General features: G+C 42.0%; 1 protein-coding gene across 1 annotated transcript in view; it reads left to right on the forward strand.

Moving 5' to 3' along the window:
* Positions 1-3450: 3450 nt before the first annotated feature.
* The window catches only part of PLCL2 (phospholipase C like 2), a 202605-nt gene continuing 179951 nt past the window's right edge, over positions 3451-26104 (forward strand). The window contains exon 1 of the mRNA XM_046002602.1: positions 3451-3882. Within this exon, the coding sequence (XP_045858558.1) occupies positions 3550-3882 (333 nt within the window). The 5' untranslated portion in view covers positions 3451-3549. The remainder of the gene's footprint in view (positions 3883-26104) is intronic.

The following is a 26104-nucleotide window of genomic DNA, read 5'->3' on the forward strand; positions in this document are numbered from 1 at the left end:
GTTATTTTGGGAGTCTGAAGGAAGGTTATTATGGACCAGGGAGCCTGAACAGCTTATGTTCTAGCCATCAAATTAAAGAGACAAACAAACAGAAGACAGTTTGGTAAGGGTGACAATGATGATTAAAAGCTGAGATGGACTGAAATATGAAGAAAACTTAAATCAAGCTATGTATTGCTTTGTAAAGCAATGTATCGTGTAGCCGGATAATGAGTGTTTAAAGGTATTTATTGGCTTTAAATGTTACAGACAAATGACTCGTGAACATCTAACCAAGTATATATTGATACAGTAAATTGGAATGAGCACCAGGGAGTTATCCAGAATGAGCATTTTATTCGTGTCTTGCCTATCTCTTATTACCCCACTCTGAACATTTGTCTGAAGAAAGCATTAGAGAGAATTTGATGAGGAATGACTACGATATTTTGGCTCTTATTTCTAACTCTAACTTCTATGAATTTTACAATGCAATGAAAACACTTCCGCAAGATTTTGGCAAAATGTTTATAATTTCTTTAATAACACTGCTCATGGAACAGGAGAAATGGAAAGCAATCACTTGGTAACTGCAGAGAGATAAGCAGGAAGGAGGAGAAACAACTGCTTATTTTGCTGTTTTTGGTGAAAAAAAAAAAAATCTGTGTTTAGGTATTAAAGAGCCTGCTGGGAGCTGTGCAGCCGGTTGCTCTTTCCTATCACCATATAGGAGAAATGGTACCAATAGTCTGGCTGTTGGTGTGATGCAGAAGTACAGCTATAACATCAGCAGGCGTGTGACCAGCAGCTTGTGGGAGACAAGCACTTAGGGGGATAAAAAGGAACCTGGCACAGGCCTTGGGCTTCTGGCATCTCTAGTTACAGGTCTGCCAAGATGCTTTGGGAAACGTTTTAATTTAAATGCCAAGTCTATTTCAACGAAGTCTCCCTGGTTTGACCTGCTGGGAGTCCAGAGTGAGACGGATAGGTGCTCATTTTGGAGAGCATTAGGTGAATTAGATGGTGGTTTTATAAAAAAACATCCTGGAGGTTTAAATCTGTATTTGTCCCCCCACTCACCAGGGGAAACTCATGGTACGAGCTGCAAGATATAGGACGCTCATAGCATGTTACTAGTGATTGGTAAATACAGGAAAGGGCAGCGAGACCTTCAGGCAATTACTCAAAACATCAAAATTAGAGAATGTGAAGAATAAAGGTCCAGGATTTTTCCTTTCCTCCCCCTCAGCATATTCATTCACTGGCTACTATGACTATAAATTTGATATAAAGCAGATTAGGAGCCTGATTTGAATTATTTGAATAATATTTTCTTGCAAAACTATCATGACAGAAAAAAATTTTTTGAACCAAAACTAGAAAAAAAGTGAAGAGGATGGGACTGAATAAAATATTAAAACATTGTGGTCCATCGATGTGAAAATATTTCTGTTAGTGTGTAGGCCCAGATTGGCTGGAGATGAATAAAAGCTTTCCTGATGGGTTACAAAAACATGAATCCAGAAGATCAGAAGAATTAAAACGCCCCCAAGAATAACATGAAGGTATTTGAAGTTGCTTCAGAGGCAAGGGTGGGTATGTATATGTATGTAAAGTCCGTTTCCTCAGAGGCTACTTGGCAGTTTGCTACATCATGCTAATGAAAGCAAAGTCTTTAAGTTCACCCCCCAGTAGACTATCCTTTGCTCCCTTCGGGAAGCGCATTCACGGAAAAGGAAACACACTAGTTGGACAAGAACTGGGGTCCTGGAGGCTAGAGCCAGGGAACCTGGGATGGGGAGGTGGGAGGGTCCAGGCTGGGTGGGGCCTCGGGGACCACCCTGAGGCGTTGGCAGCCCATCTGGCTTGGGGGATGGAGATCCTGGGGAAATGTTTATGCTGGGGAGCGGCAAGATCAGGTTGATTTTTTTTTGGCAGGTCACTCTACCTGAAGCATTAGGGGAGGGGAAGAAGGGAAAAGGACCGAGACTGGCTGTTGTGATCCTAGTAGGATCCTGCCCCCAAAGATAATACTGACCTAAAGCCGAGAACCGCAGCGGACTACATGAGCCCGCGTCCCTGGCGGCGGGATCAGGAAGAACACTGGGAGGGAGGCACGACGGTGATAAATCCCTGTAGGGCGATTCGGAGGGTACAGAACAGGCTCTGCTGAGGTCCTCTACTCTTCACCTCTCGCCGCCCTCGTCACCCAACCCCCTCCCCCCACGCGCCCCGCCCCAGTTCCAGCATCCTTGCAACCAGTTGAATCAAATCACAGTTCAGGAGCCCGGGGAACGGAATTGGTTTCTGTATGTGAAATAGGTCTGACCCACTGGGGAAGCCCAGAGAGGAACGTCCAAAGGGCCTTTTCCCGAGCTGGGTGGGAGGCAAACCGGTCCCGCGCGCGGGCTGGGGGCAGGCAGGAAGGCGCAGAGGCCGAGCCCCCGAGCCCCAGATCTCCGCTCGGGGCCCCGCGGCCTGCTCGGTCGTTGCCCCTCCGGCCCCGGGCGGATGATTGGCAGTTGCCGCAGCTTTAGGGGAACTGGGGTATCCAGGACCCGCCGCCGCTGCTGGTTGTCCGCTCGCTGGCAGCGACGTTCCCGCGGCCCCGTGACCCGGCCTCGGCGGGAGCAGCCACGACGGCGGCGACCTCGGGTGGGAGCCCGGGAGGCTCACGGTGGGTCGGGGGCGGCTGGGGAGGGTCCCGGCGGCCTACAGTGGGCAGCGCCGAGCCGGGAGGAGATGGCCGCGGGCAAGGGGCGGGGGTTCTGGGCTGCCCCCTTCAGGCGCTGCCCGGGGCCGCGCCGCCCCTGCCCGCTGTGCGCTTCCTCTCGGTGCGGCAGGCCGCAGGGCGACTTTGGGGGGGCGGGACGCGGCGGGGCTCGGCATGCGACGGCCCCTGGGGAGTTGGGGTCCGGGGAGACCCGGCTTCACCCCCCGCCCGCCTAGGGCCGCGAGAGCCTCGGGAGGCGCCTCCGCGAGGCCAGAGAGCTGCGGCCGTCCGCCGCTTCCCTTCTCCCTGAGCCCGAGGTGGGCACCCCGGCCCGGGGCTGGGCGCCGGGTTCCCGCGTGATGGGCGCTCCGATCCCCGCGGGGGAGGGGTGCCCTGAGTCTCCGGGGAGAGCGCCCCGAGGCCCTGAGGCAGCCGCCGCGTTATCTCGGGGTGGGTGCCCCGTGGCCTGGTGGGCGCCCGGCCCGCGCGGGTTATTTTTGGCGCCCGCGGCGGCGCGTGTGCCGGGGCGTGTTTTCCTTCCCCAGGTACTGGGAGCCCCGGCCCCGCCGTCACCGCCCCCGGAGCTGACTTGTGTCTCTTCTCTTCTCTTCCCTGCAGGAATCTTCCGATAATTCTGCCGCCACGACTTGAACCGTGTGCGACGCGAGCTCGAAACAAACATCACATCTAAATTTAAAAAAAAAAAAAAAAAAAAAAAAAAGCGGAAGGAGCAAGCGGCCGAGGAGGCGGCGGCGGGAGGAGGAGAGGAGGAGGGGCCGCGCGCGGCGGCCCGAGGCGGCGGCGGGGACGCGGGGACGCGGGGACGCGGCTTTGTGCTGGCGGGTCGTGGGGCGCCCATGGCGGAGTGCGGCCGGGGGGGTGCCGCCGGCGGGGCCCTGCCCACCTCCCCGGGCCCGGCCCTCGGCTCCAAGGGCGCCCTGAAAGCTGGAGCCGGGGAAGGCGGCGGCGGCGGCGGGGGAGGTCGCCTCGGCCACGGGCGGGCGCGCTATGACAGCGGCGGGGTTTCCAACGGAGACTGCAGCCTCGGCGTGTCCGGGGACGAAGCCCGAGCCAGCCCCGCCAGGGGACCCCGCGGCGCTGCGCTCGCCCCGACCCCCGGTCCGGCCGCCTGCCCCCTCCCCCGGGAAAGCAAACCCGGCGGCCTGCCCCGCCGGAGCAGCATCATCAAGGTAGGTGGGAGAAGGGCTCTCATCGCCCACCCCCAGCCGCTCCTGGGGTCACTTCCCAAGAGGGGAGTGGTGGTGGAAGGTGTAGGATTGTAAGAGGAGTCCCCTGCTAAGGGGAACCACTGGTGCACGGGTGCTTGGGGTGCTGGAGCAGGCATTGGATGCAAATGGCATTTGGAAAGAATGGAGAGGTGATCCCTAATGTGCAGGGGGAGCTGTGCTCAAGACATTCCCAGTTGAACTTGGGGCTGTCACCTCTCTCAGGACTGGCTTGGAATTATGGCCTGTACCTGATTGGGCAGGACGTGCTTTTCTGTGGTAGCCTTGGCTGGGAACAGACTAGACTCCCCGTTAAGGTGTCTATTGTATGTTAAAGACACTGGTTTTGTGAAAACATTTTCTTGAAAATCCCAGGTGGTAAACAGAGCTTATTCAATAGGTTTCTTCTGATCTGTATCTAGTTGCCTCTAGCAAATGGTTATACTTGGAAGGGACAAAATCCCTGGTCACTCAGTCACGCAGGGGAATGGAGTAGGTTTCTGAACATAAGTGAAGATTTCCGCTTTCTTAGGCTCAGAAGCACTGAGACATTACAGTTCTGCACAATTCAATCTTTTCCTTGCTGCAGTAGGCAGGCCTCCAGCTCTGTGGAAGTTCTTTTGAGCAGTTTGCTTGGTTTGGTTTTGATATCTTTTGCATAGTGTTACTTAGCAGAAGAAAGTCAGCAATTGTTTTGTGCATTTTAAACTCAAGAAGTAATATTAGGAACTCCTCTGAGTTTGTGCTGGTTTCATTCTAATACTACATTTTTTAATATAAAAATATTTCTTGTGACATGGAGTGAAAAAAAAAACAAAACGTTGATGAGCTAAGAAAAGCAGAGCCTTAGGCAAGAGTAGCTCATTCTGCTTAAGTTCAGAGCAAATATGAAAACATTGCTTTCTGAAAATCAAGGGGTTACCAGGACAGTGAGCAGCAAAGCACAGTGACAGGGCTGCACCCACCCTTCCTGTGGCTGATAACCCGTGGGAGAGAGGGCAAAACAGGCCACACTAAAGAGAATTGGCACTGGGGGTATTTGAAATTTAATTGGACCTTGAGAAATCTTCTAAGTACTCTGTAGTGTCTCATGGTGTTATCAGCTTCTGCTGTAATCTAGTGAAATATACCACCTTCCTACTCTCTGTAACAGGCAGTTGTGAAACTGCTTTTCGCTTTGTCATCTGTTTGTACAGTTTATGTCTGGGCAAGGGCACAGGTGAAGGGCTTAAAGATCAAGTGTATTAACTACCTGCAGTAGGCATTGAGAGTTTAAGGAAAATAACCTATTTTTGCTGCTTACCTGACTTTTAAAAGGTGACTTATATTTTCTTTTACTTTGTAGCTTATGTTTCCATGGAAGTTGTTTCAGCTCCGCGTGATACTCAATCCTCTTAACAGAGTTATGTGTAATGTCTGTTTTTATTGGCTACCAGATACTTGTAGTGATATCGCATTGTGGTGTTAATGAAATTTGAGGTGAAAATTCCAGAGAAGATACCAGCCTACCTAATTTTAATTTTATTCCCCAATTTTATGGAGGGACTGTTTTTGCACTTAAGAAAAAAAAAAAATCAAGCTTTATTGGTGTCCATAGTGGGATCCACGGTGTAACTTATTTAATTAAAACAGCTGCTTTAATTTTATGTTCAGAATGGAAAGAGGGATGATTTGCCAGTATTTTGATATGTGGAATTGAGACCTTATTGGTGGATTTCATTTCTTCATTGAAGATTCTAGGAGCACACGGGGAAATCATTAATTAATTCAACAATCACTGGTTTTTGAATTTTGAAACCTTGAAAGATATCTTTGTCGTTTTTCTTTTTTCTAATGAAGGCAGGTGGTTTCTTGTTCAGGGTTGTATCCCTGGATACACATTGCCAGGAACATAGTGGGGGCTCAATATATTGCTTCCTGAATGAATGGAGACATGATAAGGAAGTACCTGTTTTCTCTAAGTTCTGTTAATTTCTAAAATTGGTGGTTTGGTATTTACAAGTCTCATATCTTGTTCATTTTCTTATACCTCCTAAACTGATTTGATTTACTCTTTTTTCTTTCCTTTGTGTGAATATGCATTTTCTTAAACACCCTTTGAAACTATGGAAATAGTGTTGATGGTTGGTCAAGCCTGGGTTATAGAAAGGGGTATGCTGTATTTAAGTAGGTAACTAACTTGGTATATTTCCCTTTAAATTGGTGCTTGAAAGATCAAGATTTTAGAAACTTGATGTGGTATTTTCTACAGACATAACAGTATGAAGACAATATTCTGATAGAATAAAGACATCTTTAATGTCAAATTTCATAAAGCAATGAATAGTGCACATTTTGTCACATGAATGGCAGAAATTATTTCACTTTTGTTAAAAGAAATAGTAAAGAAAAAAAACCACTTAGCAGAAGCTCATGCGAAGAAACACTAATGACATCTTTCCCTAGTTTCTTTATTTCTTTTCCAGTTAAAGGGATGAATTCAGTCAGGTGATGGAAAGATAGAGGTGGGAGTAGATGGGTAAGCAAGATGGTAATTGGGGGCTTGAGGGCATGGCAGGGAGTTGCTAGCCAGTATTGATGGGGTTGCTTTAGTTGAAATGTCAGGCTTTTGAGCTATGCCTGTTTCCTAGCTTCCATTTTCATTACCATCTTGACATTCCTCTTAGGTGGGGATCCCCAAGTCAGAGGGAGAAATAACAGCCCATATATGATGAGCAGTGGGCACAGAAAGGGGATTATTGCTGAGATGCAGGACATATGCAGAAATACACTGTGGGCTGACCAGAATTAACTTCTCATTTAAAATGATTTCTTTGGAACTCCATCTGTTTTGTAAATATGGTGTTGAGTAAGAAACTGTTGTAAAACTACATTCTCTGCCAAAATAGATGTACAGATCTGTACCAAAAGAGCTCTTTGGTTATGGTAACAGAGTTGATGAAAAATTCAGAGTGAGCAGCCCTATAGAATCTTTTACAAATACATTGAGAAGATAAATAAATCATGGAATTCATCACCAGCCTTCTTTACTTTTCCTTAGCTTATTGGAAATCATGTTACACTTTTTAGATTATTTACAAAGGCCCATTACCAAATTTTTTTTTTTTTATAAGAGGAGGAGTCTTTTTTTTTTTTTTTAATATTTTATTTATTTAACAGAGAGAAATCACAAGTAGGCAGAGAGGCAGGCAGAGAGAGAGGAGGAAACAGGCTCCCTGCGGAGCAGAGAGCCGGACGTGGGGCTCGATCCCAGGACCCTGAGATCATGACCTGAGCCGAAGGCAGCGGCTTAATCCACTGAGCCACCCAGGCGCCCCCCCATTACCAAATTTTGAGGGAAGGAGCCATTATGTTTGTCTTCTTAAGTAATCTAGTAAACGAAAACATCACTTTCATTTTCTCTTTCCATGTTTCATTTCATCACATCATTCGGTACAATCCACGCTTTCTTTTGGAACATTTCATTTGCTTAATTATTTAGGTGATATCCATTTTTTACAAATAGCTCAAGCCTTTAATTCGAAGACTTGGTCTAAAAATGTGAAGTAGCATTTTAGGCCTTACATTTCCTTCTAATTTTAGAAATAAATAGAGTTAAAATGCCCGTTATTTTAGATGGTTTATTTGAATTAAAACTAATTTGAGTACTGTGCTTGGTACTTTTAAAAAGGTGATATAATTTACATAAAGTAAAATTTGCTGTTGTTGGAGTCCAGTTCTATGAGATTTGGCAAACACACACATTCATGTAACCACCACCACAATCAGAATATAGAATAGTCTATCACCCTCAAAAAAATTCTCCTGGTCCTCTGTAGTCTTCCACTCTTCCCATGCTCAGACTGTGGCAATCATTGATCTTGGGTGCTTTTTAAATAAGAAACTATGGCTGTTACAGTATTTTGGTAGTTAAAAGTAATTATACTAGGCTCTATTTACTGAATACTGTGTACAAAACACATGAAAAGTGCTTAACATAATTCTGTGAGTGCCACAGAGAAGTGAACCACATGCCCAAGGGGCTAGAGCTGGTTTTTGTACCCCAATTCGGTATGGCGGCACTCCACTGTCCCCCAAATTACTCTGGCCGTTTTAAGTTTTCCGTATCGTTAAAGCAGCATGGGTGGTTTGGAATGCTGGATTTAATTTTTCCCTTTAAACTTAGGGGATACGGGAGGGAACCAAAGACTATTCCTCCAGAAGAAGTGGAGAGCTAATATAGCTGGGCAGCTGTAGTTCCCAGAGCCTCCAGCTTCATTGGAACAATGGTTTGGTCTTGCCCAAGGTAGCAGCCCTTACTTTTCTTAATACCATTCTTGTTACTATCGCAGTATCAAGGTGTGTAGGGGAAGCACTTGTATTGCCTTTATATCAACATATGTCCCTAGATGCTGAGTGCCCCAAGGTGGGAAGAAGCAGACATTGGCATCTATTATACATTTAGACAAAATTAAATTATATTTAAACAAAATAATAAAAATGTACATATGGATATTATATTGGCCTATGGTTTAAATGAATTAGACTCCTTGCAGGCAAAAGCTGGGCTGTATTTATCAGTTCTGCATGGAAAACAGCCACTCAATAACCATTTCTTGAACTGGATCTTAAAATAATATCTGCATTTGGCTTTTAGATTTTTTTTTTTAAGTGGTGAGGGAGTGACAGCTGCATGCCCAGCAAACTCGTGGGCATGTCACAAATATTACACAAACAGTAACTGGATCACAAAGTGAGTTTGTCTGGATAGATAGGCAGCCTGGATTATTTAGGTCAGAAAACTCCAATGCCCAATCAGCAACTCTCCACTTCACTTTGTCCTAATGCATTTTAGGCCACATAAGATAACTACTGAAAGCCTGGGGCCTGGTTTCTTGTCTCAGCCTACTCAAAGAGCTTTTGTCACAATTCAGAGTTCGGTTTTCAGGAGTGATCAGAGGGTATTAATTTTCATACCCTAAAAATTACTTGCCTCCTTTCTTGTTTTCCAGTCTCTCCTCAAAACAGTTGTTTGATCTCTGTTGTTGTTTGTTTCCCCCCCCGCCCCCCCCACCAAATCCAAATAGACAACTGTTGGGAAATTGTTTGTTATTATTTTTAATTACTGATCCTGTTCACTCAAGGTATTTTCTTAGAATGCTTTCTCCGAGAATCTGTTCAGTTCCTTTTGTAGTTCTGTGTGCTCTGCAAGGGGTGCTAAACTAGACTGTTCTTCTTTTTTCCCTTTTTAAATACTTTAGTTACCCATCCCTCATTATTCAACAAAATAAGGCAATGTTATTTACAGCTTAAAATGCAGACATAAAGTGTGAACATTCATATTTTCTCTACAGGTTCAAGAATAGATGCCTTAGGGGTGCCTGGGTGGCTCAGTCAGTTAAGTGTCCGACTCTTGATCTCAGTTTATGTCATAACCTCAGGCTTGTGAGCCCACAGATTGAGCTCCACACCCAGCTACTTGGAAAAAAAAAAAAAAAGAATAGTTGCTCTATTTCTTATTCATGCTAAGTTTTGGCTGTCGTTAAATCTTCTACCAGACCTCTAGATCAGTTTAGCTGCCTTTTTATTTTGTATTAGTGGGATTCTGTAGTGCAAGGGATATTCAGGTATTTTTATCAGTTCACCAGACACTGTGTGTTTGCAAGCTGCCTGACGGGCTTTCTTCTGCTGTTGAGAGTGGTAGACCAGGAGGGATGTCCTTGGCATAAGAGCGTTAGTAGTGACTCAAACAAGTCAGAACCACTGGGGAAGTTTCAGTAGTACCCATTTTCCTTGTCTCAGAATAATTGCATAGCATTAGAGTACTCAAAGTATATAATTAATCACACTGAGCTTTCATGACAATTATGTGAACGGTCCAGGCTGCTGGCAGGACACTTAGCACCTGCCTAATTCCAAGTAGTTGAGGAGGGCAGGTGGCTGGGCACTGCTGGCCACCAGTGCTTGGTCACCTGGCAGGGGTAGTTTGGTAAAGCATGTTCTAGCTAATACTTTCAGCTGGACTGTACTCCAGGGTCTGGGCAGCACTCAGCCCACATGTTGCATGTCTGGATTATTCAGGAGGCAGAAGAGTGGTGAGAAAAATACAGGGTGTGGAGTTAGGTGCTTGGATCAGACTTTGGCTCCCCCTCTTCCTTTCTGTGTGGCCTTGGGGAAAGATATTTAAGTCTCTGTGTCTAGTTACATTGTCTCTAAAATGGAAAGACTCCTCCCCCCCCCCCCCATAGCTTTGTGGTAAAGATTAAATGAGATCATGTGTGTCTGAAATATTCAGAGCAGTGCGTGGTGCCTAAGAAGCTCCCAATAAGCACTACCTAATATGTTTGTTTTTCCGATTTTTAGTTTCTCTTACTTCGAGTTTATCCTGAGATGAGCAAACTCACTTAGCTCCATTTGAGTTGGAGATCTGCCATGCCCATGTTGGAAGTTTTGTCTTTTGAAATCTGCAGAATGTGGCCAGAGAGATTTCTCAGACATATTCTAAAGATGCTTTCAAAAATGGTTTGCTTTGGTGCCTTTCTAAATCTGATGCCTCAGGACAACAGTGCGCTTGCGTCAGTCACCCCAGCTGAGGGCTCAGAGGGTACTGAATGGTCGGTTTCACTGAGCCAAGCACCTGTATGTCTTCATTTGCCCCGGACATTCCAGATTTACACCTTTTGTCCTGACAAAATTAGTAATAGTGCCTCCTTTCCTTCTCACAGGCATCCTAGTTTGAGAGAAATAATGTGATCACCCTACTGATCAGCTCTGTGGGAGCCCCGTGGACTGCTCTCCGCACCCAGCCTCTGTTTTCTCAGCCTGGGCGCTTCCCTCTGTGTTATCTTCAAAGGCTTCCTCAGGTTATCACTTCTCAGAAGGAATTGTCCCTTTCTCTGCCTTCCAAATACCACTGACTGTATCTCTGTGCAGCCCTGTTTCCTTCTGCCTCTTAGGTAACTTCATCTTTGTCACCTTGAATTTAGGAAGGCATCTAGGTCTTGTGAAAAGCCCCGTTTTTAGGTATGTCCTTTTTGAATCAATGTGTGAATGGTTGAATAAATAGGCATGGATGTTGTACCTTACCTTAGGGGTTCAAACAAGATATTTAGACTTCGTTTAAAATAGGTATAAACATTATATTCGTGTCAGGTGTACATCGTAATAATTTGATGGTTGTCTGCACAGAGCAGTCATTACAATAAGCATGGTTGCCATCGCAGGTCCCCTTCGCCCATTGCGTCCACCCCCAAGCCTGTTCTCTCTTGATAACCACCAGTCTGTTCTCCATATCTACAAGCTTTGCTTATAATGTTTATTCCTTTGCTTTTTGAATTCCTTCTATGAGTGAAATCATATGATAGGTATTTGCCTTTCTCTGTCTGACTTATTTCACTTAGCATAATAACTAAGCATAACTCAAGGTCCGTCCCTGTTTTCACAAATGGTAAAATTTCATTCTTTTTATGGGTGCAAGTCCACTGTATGAACTTTTTCATCCATTCATCCATCAGTGGACACTTAGTTTGTTTCCATACCTTAGCTATTGTAAATAATTCTGCAATGAACATAGGGGTACATATATATTTCAAGTTAGTATTTCTGTTTTCTTTGAATAAATGCCAAGAAGTGGAATTGCTGGATCATATGATAGTTGTATTTTTAATTTTTTGAGGAACTTCCATATTGTTTTCCATTGTGGCTGTACTAATTTATATTCCCACCAATGGTGTACCAAGTTCCAACCTTTTCTCCACGTCATCTACAACACATGTTACTTCTTGTCTTTTTGATAATAGCATTCTAACAGGTATGAGGTGATATCTCATTGTGGTTTCGATATGCATTTCCCTGATAATTAATGATATTGACCATCTTCATGTGTTTGTTAGCTATCTTTATGTTTTCTTTGGGAAAATGTCTATTTGTATACTCAACCTGTTATTTGTTTATTTATTTATATTTTACTATTGATTATATGAGGTTTTTAAAAAAATGTATCTTGTATATTAACCCCTTATCAGATCTGTCATTTGGAAGTATTTTCTACAATTTACTAGGTCTTTTCATTCTGGTGATAGTTTCCTTTGCTGTGTACAAGTGTTTGAGTTTGATATAGTCCCACTTATTTATTTTTGTTTTTATTACGTTTGCTTTTGGAGTCAGATGAAAACAATTTAATGCCAAGACCAATGTCGAAGAGCTTGTTGCCTATGTTTTCTTTCAGGAGTTTTATGGTTTCAGATCTTATATTCAAGTCTTCAGTCCGTTTCGGGTTAATTTTTAGGTATGTTGTAAGATAGTAGCCCAGTTTCATTCTTTTGCATGTGACTGTTCAGTTTTGCCAGCACCATTTATTGAAAAGACTGTCCTTTCCCCGTTGAATGCTCTTGGGTCCTTTTTTATGTGTTAATTGACCGTTTATGTGTGGCTTTACTTTGGGGCTCTCTCTTCTTTTCCTTTGATCTGTGTGTCTGTTTTTGTACCAATACCATACTATTTTGATTATTATAGCTTTATAGTATAGTTTGAAAACAGAGAGTATGATATCTCTAGCTTTGCTCTTTCTCAAGTCTGCCATGGCCATTTGGGGTCTTTTGTGGTCCCATAAAAATTTCAGAACTATTTGTTCTAGTTCTGTGAAAAATGCCGTTGGAATTTTAATAGGGATAACATTGAATCTGTAGAATGCTTTGGGTAGTATGAACATTTTAATAATATTAAATCTTCTAATCCATGAGCATGGAGTATTTTTCTATTTATTTGTCTTTTTCATTTCTTTCTTCAGGGCCTAATAGTTTTCAGTGTACAGAATTTTCACCTCCCTGGTAAAATTTATATTTAGGTATTCCTTTTGATGCAATTGTAAATGGTAGCTAAAAAAAAACAACTCTTTCTGATAGTTCATTACTAGTGTATAGAAATGCAACAGATTTCTGTATATTGATTTTGTATCCTGCAACTTTACTGAATTTATTTATTCTAACAGTTTTTCATTGGAGTCTTTAGGGTCATGTTATCTGCAAATAGTGACACTTTTACTTCTTCCTTTTTAATTTGGATGCTCTTTATTTATTTTTCTTGCCTAATTCCTCTGGCTAGAATTTTTAATACTCTGTTGAATAAAAGTGGCCAGAATGGGCATCCTTGTCTTGTTCCTGATCTTAGTAGAAAAGCTTTCAGGTTTTCACTGTTGAGTATGAGGTTAGCTGTGGGTTTGTTGTATATGGCCTTTATTATGTTGAGGTACATTCCATCTATACTGACATTGTTGAGAGTTTTTTTCATAAATGGATATTAAATTTTGTCAAATGCTTTTTCTGCACTTATTAAGAAGATCATATAATTTTTCTCCTTTATTTTTTAAATGTGGAGTATCATGTTGATTTTTTTGTGGATGTTGAATCATCCTTGCTTCCCTGGAATAAATCTCATTTGATCATAGTGTATGATTTTTTTAACGTATTCTTGAATTTGGTTTGCTAATATTTTCTTGAACAGTTTTGCATCTATATTCATCAGGGATATTGGCCTGTGATTTTCTTGTGGTGTTCTTGTTAGGTTTTGGTAACAGGGTAACACTTACCTCATAAAATGCGTTCGGAAACATTCCTTCCTCTTCAGTTTTTTGGAAGGGTTGAGAAGGATAGGTATTGAAGCTTTATTGAATATTTGGTAGAATTCACCAGTGAAGCCATCTGATCCTGGACTTTTATTTGTTGGGGTTTTGAGTATTGATTCAATCTCCTTATTGGTCATTAGTCTGTTCAGATTTTCTATTTCTTCATGACTCAGTTTTGAAAGATTGAATGTTTCTAGGAATTTATCCATTTCTTGTAGGTTGTCAACAGTTCAACAATTTTTTTGGTGTATAATTATTCAGGTAGTCACTTGATGCTTTGTATTTCTGTGGTATTCATTGTAACTTCTTTCATTTCTGATTTATATCTGTCTTCTCTTTTTTTCTTTGTGAGTCTAGCCAAAAGTTTGTTAATTTTATTTCTTTTTAAAGAACCACTTCTTAGTTTCATTGATCATTTCTAATTTTTTTGTTTCTATTTCATTTTTTTCTGCTCTGATCTTTATTATTTCCTTCTTTCTACTAACTTTGGACTTTGTTTTCTTCTTTTTCTAGTTCCTTTAGGTGTAAAGTTGGATTATTTATTTCAGATTTTTCAAAAATTTTTTAAACATGTAATGTAGTATTTGTTTCAGGGGTACAGGTCTGTGATTCATCAGCCTTACATAATTCACAGCACTCACCAAAGCACATACCCTCCCCAATGTCCATCACCCAGCCACCCCATCCCTTTCACCCCCTTCCACTCTTAACAGCTCTCAGTTTGTTTCCTGAGATTAAGAATCTCTTATGGTTTGTTTCCTTCTCTGGTTTTGTCTTGTTTCATTTTTTCCCTCCCTATTTTTCGTATTTCTTGACGTAGACATGTATCACTATGGATTTCCCTCTTAGGACTGTTTTTTGTTGCATCCCGTAAATTTTGGACTATTGTGTTTCCATTCTCATTTGTCTTAAGGTATTTTTTTGATTTCCCCTTTGATTTCTTCATTGACCCATTGGTTGTTAAATAACATGTTGTTTAGTCTCCACATATTTGTGGTTTTCCAGTTTTTTTCTTATAATTGATTTCTAGTCATTGTGGTCAAAGAAGAGGCTTGATATGATTTCAGTCTTCTTAAATTTATTGTGATGTTTTATGGCCCAACACATGATCTGTCCTGGAGAATGTTGCATATAAATTTGAGAAGAACGTGTATCTTGCTGCTTTTGGATGGAATGTTTTGTATATATCAATTAATATATCTCTGTATCCATCTGGTCTGTCCATGTCAAATATATCTATTATCCATCTGGTCTAAAGTGTCGTTTAAGGCCAGTGTCTCCTTACTGATTTTCTGTCTGGATGATGTGTCCATTGATGTAAGTGGGTATTAGAGTCCCTACTATTACTATATTGCATTGCTGTAAATTTCTCTCTTCAGGTACATGTTTAGGTGCTCCTATTTTGGGTGCATCAGTATTTACAATTGTGACATCCTTCTGCTGGATTGATACCTTTATCATTATGTAATGCCCTTTATTTTGTCTTTTGTCTTTTATGATACTCTCTGTTTTAAAGTCTATTTTGTCTGATGTAAGTATAGCTGCACCAGCTTTCTGTTTCCATTTGTGTGGAATCTTTTTTCATCTCTTTGCTTTTAGTGTGTATGTTCTTAGATCTAAAGTGAGTCTCTTGTAGGCAACATATGGCTGAATCTTCTTTAAAAAAAAAAAAAATCCATTCAGCCACTCTTATCTTTTGATAGGAGAATTTAGTCCAGTTACATTTGAAAAAATTATTAATAGGTATTTAATTGTTGCCATTTTGTTAATTGTTTTCTGGCTGTTTTTGTAGACCCTTTCTGTTTCATTCTTCTTTTTCTCTCTTTGTGATTCGATGCTTTTCCTTAGCATTGTTTAGATTGCTTTCTCATGATCTTCTCTGTATCAACTATAAGTTTTTGCTTTGTGATTACCATGGGGTTCACTAATCACAGCCTATAAAGTAATCTAAGGGTGATTGCAACTTAAATCTTACCACATTCTAAACTCTACATTTTTTATTCTTACTTCCCATATTTTATGTTTTTGATATTATATTTTATATTTTTTAGTTTTGTGTATCCTTTAATTATAGTTATTTCTTTTACTTTTGTCTTTTAACTTTCATACTGGTTTTATTAAGTGACTTATCCACTACTTTTACTGTATATTATCTTTAGCTGTAAGATTTTTACTTTTATGTTTTTTCTTATTAGTTGTTGGATTTTCTTTTCATGTTAAAGAAGTGTAAGGCCAGGGGCGCCTGGGTGGCTCAGTGGGTTAAAGCCTCTGCCTTCCGCTCAGGTCATGATCCCAGGGTCCTGGGATCGAGCCCCGCATCGGGCTCTCTGCTCTGCGGAGAGCCTGCTTCCTCCTCTCTCTCTGCCTGCCTCTCTGCCTAGTTGTGATTTCTCTCTGTCAAATAAATAAAAAAAATTAAATAAATAAAAAGAAGTGTAAGGCCAGTTTAGTGATGAACTCCTTCAGTTTTTACTTGTCTGGGATAGTTTTTATCATCCCTTCAATTCTGAATGATAATCTTGCTGAGTAAGGGTATTCTTGGTTGGAAGTTTTTCCTTTTAGCGTTTGGAATATGTCATTTCACTCCCTCCTGGCCTTAAAAGTTTCCATTGAAAAATCAGTGGATAGTCTTGTGGACATTATAGTGTATGTAAAAGTTGTTTTTCTCTTGCTGCTTTTAAGCTTCTCTCTTTATCTTTCACTTTTGACATTTTAATTATGTTTCTTGGTGTGGGGGTCTTTGGGTTCATCTTATTTGGAACTCGCTGTGCTTCCTGAACCTGAATGTCTGTTTCCTTTCCCATGTTGGGGAAGGTTTCAACCTTATTTTTTTTTTCCCTTTTTATTTTATTTTATTTATTTATTTATTTTTATTTGTTTATTTACAGTATAACAGTGTTCATTGTTTTGGCATCACACCCAGTGCTCCATGCAGTACGTGCCCTCCCTATTACCCACCACCTGGTTCCTCAACCTCCCACCCACCCCACCCCCCCGCCACCCCTTCATAACCCTCTGGTTGTTTTTCAGAGTCCATAGTCTCTCATGGTTCATCTCCCCTTCCAGTTTCCCTCAACTCCCTCTCCTCTCCATCTCCCCATGTCCTCCGTGTTATTTGTTATGTTCCACAAATAAGTGAGACCATATGATACTTGACTTTCTCTGCTTGACTTATTTCGCTCAGCATAGTCTCTTCCAGTCCCGTCCATGTTGCTACAAAAGTTGGGTATTCGTCCTTTCTGATGGAGGCATAATACTCCATTGTGTATATGGACCACATCTTCCTTATCCATTCATCTGTTGAAGGGCATCTTTCAACCTTATTTTTTTCAAATAAGTTTTCTGCCCCTTTTCCCTCTCTCTTCTCTCCTATAATATTAATGTTATTCTTTTTGATGTTGTTTCATGGATCCTTTAAGCTGTCTTCACTATTTATTTATTTATTTTTAAGATTTTATTTATTTATTTATTTAGAGTGCTCAAGTGGGGGGAGGGACAGAGGGAGAAGGAGAGAGAGAATCTTAAGCAGACTCGCCACTGAGCACAGAGCCCCATGCATGCCTTGATCTCGTGACCCTGAAATCAAGAGTCAGATGCTTAACCAACTGAGCCACCCAGGTGCCCCTATCTTCACTTTTTATAATTCTTTTTTTTTCTTTTTTGATGCTTTGTTTTGGTCAGTTCCATGGCCCTGTTTTCCAGGTTGCTGATCCGCTTCATCTAGTCTGCTGTTGTTAAACCCCTCTAGTATATTTTTCAGTTCCGTTATTGCATTCTTCAGCTCTCTGACTTCTGTTTGGTACTTTCATATATTTTCTGTTTCTTTGTGGCAGTTCTCAGTGTATTCATTCATTTGTCTCCTGAGTTTGGTGAGCATCTTTATGACCATTACTTTGAACTCTTCAACAGGCTGTGGGAGAGTGCTGAAGGTGCAGCCAATCTGTGGCTTTAGTGATGTTGGGGAAGAGTATTGGGGGCAGGGCATGCCCAGAGCTTTAGAGATATAGGAGAGGAGCATTGGGATGGGGCATACTGGCAGCTTTAGCAAGGCTGTATCCATGCACACCCACCTGAGCTAGCCAGGTGGAGGGAGAGTGCAAAAATGATGCTCACAAGTAGCCCTGTCCCCAAAGAACCCCTCCTGGTCCCTGCCCCTCTGGCAGATGTTTTATGAATGGCAAATGAATCTCCATATGTTATCCAGTCACCTTGCAAACTCCTGCCTTTGTGCTTATCTTGGGATGAGCAAGGCCACACATACGCCTTTCAAAAGGAGTATCTCGGATTCCCATAGACCTCTAGGTCCCATGGGCATAAGCCTTGTTTTTTTTTTTCAAAGCCAGACATGTTGGGGGCCTCATCTCTCCAGTGCAGGCCCCAAGGTTTGGTGTACCTCATGTGGGGAACAATACTCTCACTCCTCAGGGAGAAGCTCTGGACCTGTGAGATCCTTCCCTATTGTGGGTTGCTCTGCTGGGGCGAAGTTTTGGGCAAGACCCTGTCTCTCTGCATCTTTTACCCATCTCGATGTGGCCCTTTTATCCCTTGTTGTGGAGAGGGTTGTTCAACTAGTTTTCAGTTCTTTTTCGGCAGGATTTATTCCATCTGTAGCTATAAACTTGGTGGGGCTGTGGGAGGAGGTGAGTTCAGGATCTTCCTATGCTGCCGTACTTGGACCTCCTCCAGCTCCAGTTGGTTTTGACTGGAACGTAAAACTCAGTGGGCTGTGTACTTCAAAGAAGACATTTATTTCACATACATAATTTTGGAAATTATCAAATGGAAGGAAATACCTTCATTGAATTTAGATCCAGGAATTTGGTTGGTTCAAGAATTGTTCTGCGAGATGTTAATATAAATGATCTGTCCCGTTTGTGCCCCTGAAATAAGAGTAGACCTTTGAAAATTTCTTTTGATTTATGTTCTGCTATCAAAGTTGAAAAAGCATGGCAAAAGATCTTACTGTTTGTTAAAGCATTTGATTTCTTCTCTGGTATTTGAACTCTTTAAGTGATATCCCTGGCTTCTGCTTAGTTTTAGTTTATTTTTAAGAAACTTAATTCCTTTTTATTGTCAATTATTATTGGATGGTCAAAAGATGTTCATTGGGAATGCTATAGAATTAATAATAAAAATGAAAATGCATAAAGAATATAGAGTACTAATAGGCGCAGTTGGAGAAGTAGGATCTTTAATCCCTCAGCATATTTCATCATACAGTGTTAGAAATTCTACCTTTGGTTGCATCCCAAGGATTGGTGTAAAAGAGATACTAAGAAATGCTTTGTATGCGTATCATCTCATGCAAGTCTCCCCACAGCCTGCAAGGAGACATTATCATTCCCTTTTAACAGAGAAGGAAACTCATTCCTCAAGGTTTGGGAATTTCCAGGCAAGGTCACAGAACTTGTAAGAGGCAAAGCCCACATGAGATGAGGTTTGATTGACTTGAAAGCCCACACTTTGAACTGCTCATCACCCACTTTCTATTTCATCTTCTGAAATGTATCATTGACTTTTTCCTTTCTTCTACTTAACTAAGGAATTCTGACTCCTTGATCATAGCAGTTCCTACCAGTCCTAAAATAGATGACTGAATTTTAAGGAATTTTGGCCTTCTGTGACAATCTTAGGATGAAGCCATCATGTACCTAATCAACAAAAAGCCATAGCAGTCGTCCTCTGCACCATGCTGTAGGTTTCTGTCTGATCCACAGCACTAGGATTTTGTCCTTTTCCTCTCTGCCTTCCTTTGGTGGATTTGAAAACTTCTTTCAAATCCATCAAAGGATGAGGGAGGTCATTTTCCATTTTGTTCTTTTTTTTTTTTTTAAAGTTGATTTACAGGTACTCACTTTTTAGGGTGCTGGAAAGTAAAGCAGGTAGTCATTAGTAACAATTTGTTTTTAGGTGAGCTTCTGATAGTATCTATCCCTGTTAATTGTTTTGGAATTGTCAAATAGTTATGAAATGATAGAATGTTTTTAATACTTACAACACATTACCAGGTAATTGGTATTCAGGTATTTTCATGGAGCATGCTAAATATACTGATTTATAGATACTAATATCCCAGAAACCAAGCAGCTGGATTTAAAAGTAATTAATAATGTAGATTCATGGGATTTTTAGAACCGAAAGAGATCATGTAAAATTCTTTTGTAGTTAGAGATACACAAGGCCGTACTGATTAGTACATTTAGCTTCTGGCTATGGTTGAGTTCATTTATTTGCATATTAGCATAACAGAATTGGAAAAAATTTGTTACGTAATACTGCAGTATGTGAGTATTAATAGAACAAGATGTAGTCTTCCAAACAGCTATTTTTGAGAATTTGTTTTCTGCTATAGATGGCTGCATGTGTACACACGCTATACTTGTGCATGCATCTACTCTGAAGACTGTTTATAAATAGTAACGATTAGGAGCAAATCAAATAATGTAGTGGTAGGTTGACACGAGTCCTGTCTTGTGAGAGACTGATGGGTAGCAGGTGTCTGCTGTCTAAACTGAAAATGCCCAGGAAGGGGTAGGCTGTTTTTTATGAGCATTGCTGATGAAGCCTCTGTTGCTCTTGACCAATTAGTGTGGCCACAGAGGGATAAGTGACCTCATTTGCAGCTACCATTAGAACCATGAGCCATATGACTCTCTCCATATGGTTTCCTGCTACCTTTTATTTTTCATCTTCCTTCTGAGCTCTGATATCCTGTGGGCATAGTAGATGCAATTTTTCAAATAGTTAATACAATTTAATGTCTATTATTGAAGGAAATACAGCAAATAACTTTCAGATTTTTATTTCTACCAGTCCATGCTAATAGTCCATATTAAGTACCAAAAGAATTATTCAGATGTTTCATATTGGAACTAATAGAAGATGTAATAGGAGACGTAATGCCAGTTTTAAAGATGTGTTTATCTTTGGGTTTTTTAACGGTTTGTTGAAAGAATCTGTTCAAGGCTTTTCTCTAGTTTATATGTATTCCCATAAAATTTTTTTATATATGAAAAATAATATTACAAGTAGAATTGCTATGATGTAGGATATGTATATGTTTAGCTTTAGTAGATATTATCATGTGATTTTTCTACTTGGTTAAACCACATTTACATACTCACTAGGTTCTAGCTGCCGTAAATCCTTACTAACGCTTGGTATGGTGTGGTGATGTAATGGTACCTTATTGTGGCTTTTAGGTTGCCTGATAACTAATGATGTTGAATACCTTTTCATATATTTTCTTGGCCATTTGGATGTTCTCCTTTGTTAAGTGACCATTTAAGAAATCGGGCTATGGGGCACCTGGGTGGCTCGGTCAGTTAAGCGTCTGATTCTTGATTTCAGCTCAGGTCATGATCTCAGGGTTGTGAGATAGAGCCCCACATAGGGCTCTGTGCTCAGCATGGAGCTTGCTTAAGATTCTCTTTCTGTATCTCTTTCTAACCCCCTTCCCCCTCCTCATACTCTTTTTATCTTAAAAAAAAAAAAAATTGGGCTTTTATTTTTTAAAACACTGTATGACTTCTTTACATTTTCTACATATGTCTTTTGTATGATAAATATGTTGAAAATGTCTTCTAGTATGTGACTTGTCTTTTCCCTGTCTTAGAGGATGTGTTTTATTGACTAACAGGTCTTAATTTTAGTGAATCCAGTTTATCAGTATTTCCCTTTATGGTTATTATTTTTATGTTATGTTTAAGAAATCTTTACTTAGCTTAAGACCATGAAGATACTAATTTTTTTTTAAAAAGATTTTATTTATTTATTTGACAGAGAGAGAGATCACAAGTAGGCAGAGAGGCAGGCAGAGAGAGAGGAGGAAGCAGGCTCCCCGCGGAGCAGAGAGCCTGATGCGGGGCTCTATCCCAGGACCCTGAGATCATGACCTGAGCCGAAGGCAGCGGCTAAATCCACTGAGCCACCCAGGCGCCCCTGAAGATACTAATTTATTTGGCTTCTAGTACCTTTATTTTTCACAGTTACATCTATAGTTTATCTGAAATTTTATTTTGTGTATGGTGTGAGATAGGGGTCAAGATTTTCTTTCCATATAAATATTAAATTAATTCAGCATGATTTACTTGAAGAATCATTTTTTCCTACAGCACTGCATTGGCCCTTTGTCATAAATCAAGTGACTGTGTATGTGTGGGTCTGTTTCTGTAATCTATTTTGTTACATTGGTTTATTTGTCTATCCCTCTGTTCACACCACACTGTCTTTCTTACTAGGTATATTCTGAAGTATATACCCAAATGTACTAGATTGAAAGATATGTACAAGAATGCTTATAGTGGATTAACTGTTGCAGCCCCAAAATGGAGACAGCTCAAATGCCCATCCTGTAAAAATAGCATATCATGCATTGGAATACTAGAAAGAAGAAGGACCGAAAGAAAGAACAAAATAAAGAGGTAACTGCTACGTACCACACCAGTCTCTCAAGCATAATGTTGAGGGAAGGACACTAGACAGAAAACAATGCATGTTGTATGATTCCATTCATATAAACTAATTTGTGGTGATAAAAGTCAGAATAGTGGTTACATTTGAGGCTACATGAACATTTGAGGTGGAACCTCAAGTTCCTTCTGAGTGCCATTAATTTTTTCATTGCTGGCTCTGGGGGTGGTTTTGAGAGTGGACACTTGGTAAAAATCCATTGAGTTGTAGACACTCGTGATTTTTCTGGAGGTATATCATACTTCAGTAAATAAGTTGGTTTAAACAATTCCATTGTGAAAATTAATCAAATGCAGGTACTTATTGGCCACTCCACTCTGCAGGATGTGAAGGACAGCAGTTTGCTGCCGCCTTTGATGGACACATGAAATATAGGAGCAGTCGGGTGGCAGTGGGACCTGGCAGAGTCCTGAGCCGAGTGACGATGTGGAGGGCAGGTGGAGGGAAAGGCAGCTGGCTGGAAGTGTGAAGACTGTATCTTTCCTGGGCTATATTGAGTGTGCACAGGGGCAGCTGAGCCTCGGGGTGAGGGTGTGGGGGTGTTGACCCAGTAGTGAGGGGTGTCTTGGTCACTGGAGTCATTTTACACTGTTTTTATACTGTTGTGATTGCTGGGAGTTTTTAAGTCTTGCTTGGTGTCCTGTTGAGCGTTTTAATCCCTTCAGGTTTATGTTTAATCCCTTCAGGTTTAATGTTCGAAAGTGTGCTACATGTACAAAACTTCGAGAACCACTCATTTGTGGAGCACCTGTTCTCTGCATGATGGTTTTCTAGATTTTTTTTTTTTTTTGTCTTAAAAGCAGTTAACTAACAAACAGAAACCAGTTATCCAGGTTTTCAAGAAAAAAGTGAGAGTTGTTTGATTAGCACTGGGTGGTCAGCAGAGAGTTTAGCTCTACCGATACTTATCTTGTCTCATCTAAATATTTTTCTAGGTGGGGAAAACACCAAATCTTCAGATAGATCGTTTTAGGACACTAGAATTAAATCTGGATTCTAAAACTGCTAATGTGTGGATCCATTCGAGTCCAATTACATCAGAATTTCTAGGGCTTTCCTAAAATGCCCTGGGAGATTTTAAGCTGTAAGTAGGGTTAAGAACAGCTGTGAAACCTTTCTCATCTGTTATGTCTTTGCCACATTTAGCTCTGTTAGATATGAGAGAACAAGCAGCTCCAAGACTCTGCAGGCGAGAGACAGTTGGTGAAATTGTGGCTGGTGGGGAGCAGGGGATAGGGTTTAACCTTCAGCTGCCTCACAGAAGCTTTCCCATAAGAAGCTGAGCTGCCCTTTTTCTGAGGGGAGAAAAAATACTGAGTAAGGGGAACAATTCCTTAGTCAAATCTGGAGAAACAGATTTTAAATTTGAAAACGATGGTCTACACTGTGTACTCATCATTGTACCATAAGAATGTATTTTTGATCCAAGTAAAGGAATATGTTGTGTCAGTTTGCAGAAAGCCCGGGGCTTGGTTGTTTGGAGCCTTCATCTACCTGGATTAATCATTATAGGGCAGCACTACTTCCTACATCTCTTGGCCCTTTTCTATCCCTCACAAGAGAAGAGGCATCTGTGTGCCTGTGGCATTCCGCATACGGAGGAAGAACTTCCCCAGGGGAAATATTTTTAGGAAGAATTAGTTTGACTGAGGCACGAGCTCTGTTTCTAGAGACCAGTGATCGTACATTTTAAACTTTGCTGAAAGGAGTCTCACATTTCCTTTAACCAGCTCATCTTTTTTTTTTTTTTTTTTAAAGATTTTATTTATTTGACAGCGAGAGAGAGAGAGAGAGATCACAGAGATCTGCAGAGAGGCAGGCAGAGAGAAAGAAAGAGGGAAGCAGGCTCCCTGCCAAGCAGAGAGCAGAGAGCCCGATGTGGGACTCGATCCCAGGACCCGGAGATCATGACCTGAGCCACCCAGGCGCCCCAACCAGTTCATCTTGTGTTCAAGTGGCAGTGCATGGTAAAAACCCTTGTTACTCAGAGAATATCCTAAAGCGACCCTTGTCAGACAGGTATCTGTTTACACGTGTAATTTATGCTGGGAGGAAGAGAGCCAATCTGGTGATGCTTCAGTGCACCCCGTTGTGGTGGGCTGACAGCCTGGGCTGGTATGTCATGACCTTTGGGGGAACGTCTACTTTCTGAATGCTGTGGCATTTTCTTCTCGCCACATAGCCCCTTGTGGTCAGGAGGAATGGCCGTTGAAGTCCTCGAGCATCTGTGAGATCTATTTTATTGGCTGCAAAGGGGGAACATGTAAATACGCGGTGTTGCGTGGTCACGGTCTTAGTCACGTGGTGTGTACTTCTCCTCAGCCTCGTTGCTCCGTTAGCGCATCATCATCCGTTAGCACATCATCATCAGGCATGTTTATTCTGTTAGATCATTTCTTTCTCTTCCACGTTAGCACAGGTGGATCTCTCAGCAGAGACGCTTGTGTCCACTTACCCTGGGTAGGCACCGAAGGAGAGACGCGGTCTGGTGGGAGGCCTGAGTCTCTGGGGACTCCAGTCTCTAGAGCCTGGCGGAGTACTCGTAGTTTGGCAACAGAAAGAGAGTGTCCTGGTGCCTTCCTGATCGTGGGTAGGGCTGTTTATTAATATACACGTCTTCAATAAGTAATTTAATTTATTTCTTTATACATGGGAAAAACAGTAGAAACGAACTTTTAACATTCTTTGGGGGAGAGAGCCTACAAACTTCTTGTGAAAATTCAGTACTCTGTAGTATTTACCAAGGAAAGAATCTGTAAGGAAAGAATTTTCTTTCCTCCAGCATAATTAGCCAGATCTTCTTACCCATCTTCCTTGTTAGGGAAGAAAGTATTGTTGAAGAATATTTTTTTTTCCAATATTTTATTTATTTATTTGACAGACAGAGATCACAAGTAGGCAGAGAGGCAGGCAGAGAGAGAGAGGAGGAAGCAGGCTCCCTGGTCAGCAGAGAGCCTGATGCGGGGCTCGATCCCAGGACCCTGAGATCATGACCTGAGCCGAAGGCAGAGGCTTTAACCCACTGAGCCACCCAGGCGCCCCTGTTGAAGAATATTTTTAAATAGTTAAGTAGCCCTTTTATCCCAAAGAATAGCTGCCCTTGGTGCATGCACCCTGAGGGGCCTGCAAACTAGAGAGAGAAATGCAGGGAGAGAAACAGGGTACATGGGCCTCTGCTGGGCTCCTTACTTGTGAAAAGTAGATGAGAAGTGTCCTTTCTGGGGGAGAGCCCTGACCCACTGCATTTATCCTGCTGTCCTTGTAAAAAACAAAGATGATGCTTAGAATATGTCATCAAATAACAGGGTGTGAGAAGGCTCCTGTCGCCAGAGGGAATTCAGCAGCTCCCAGGCCCACCACTCTTAGGAACACTGGGGGCCATGGGATCCATCAGTCATGCTCCAAAAGAGTGCTTTCAAGCAGTCCCACACCAGGCTGCAGTTAGGAAGAGATGTAATTGCACAGCAAGTTGGAAGAGACTGCCTGTGGCTAGGGGTGCCGCTTAGCTACGTGAGGATAGGGATGAAGGTGGGGGGTAGGTTGGGTGCTGGACGCAATAGCTCCACAGGCCTGTGACCCACCGGTGACACACTGTGGTGAGCCAGGGGCACTCAGGCACATTCATTAGGGGGCTATGCTTTAAAGGAGATGGAGAGGAGAACAGAGGTACAGGGAAAGGTATGGTCAGCTCTGGGGTGCTCTGCCTCCATTGCTGTCAAGGGGCTGCCCTCCATAAACAGCTCCAAGAGCTAATTTACTTGATGGTGGGTTGAAGCTTGGCTCTAAGACATGCCATGGAGCTGTGGCCACTGTGCAAACCAGAGCAGCAGACGGGTTGGCCTGGCTCCTGGCCAGGTGAACTGAACAGGAATGGAGCCTCTCAAGAGTGAGAGCAACAGTCAAGCAACTACATTCTCGGGAGGCCTAATTTCATACCAAGAGAGGATGGTGAATCTAGCCTGAGGCTTTTCTGCTGTATCTGAACAGGGTGGACCACCGGGCTTGTGTTTAAAAGCAACAACAGAAGAGCCTCAAGTAGGCAGAGAGGTTGGTTCACCTGGTTTCTCCGGAGAGGCTCAAACCTGGTACCTGGCCTCCGCTCCGGCGTCAGGG

The sequence above is a fragment of the Meles meles genome, chromosome 4 (assembly GCF_922984935.1).
Source record: "Meles meles chromosome 4, mMelMel3.1 paternal haplotype, whole genome shotgun sequence".
In the NCBI taxonomy this organism is placed as follows: domain Eukaryota; kingdom Metazoa; phylum Chordata; class Mammalia; order Carnivora; family Mustelidae; genus Meles; species Meles meles.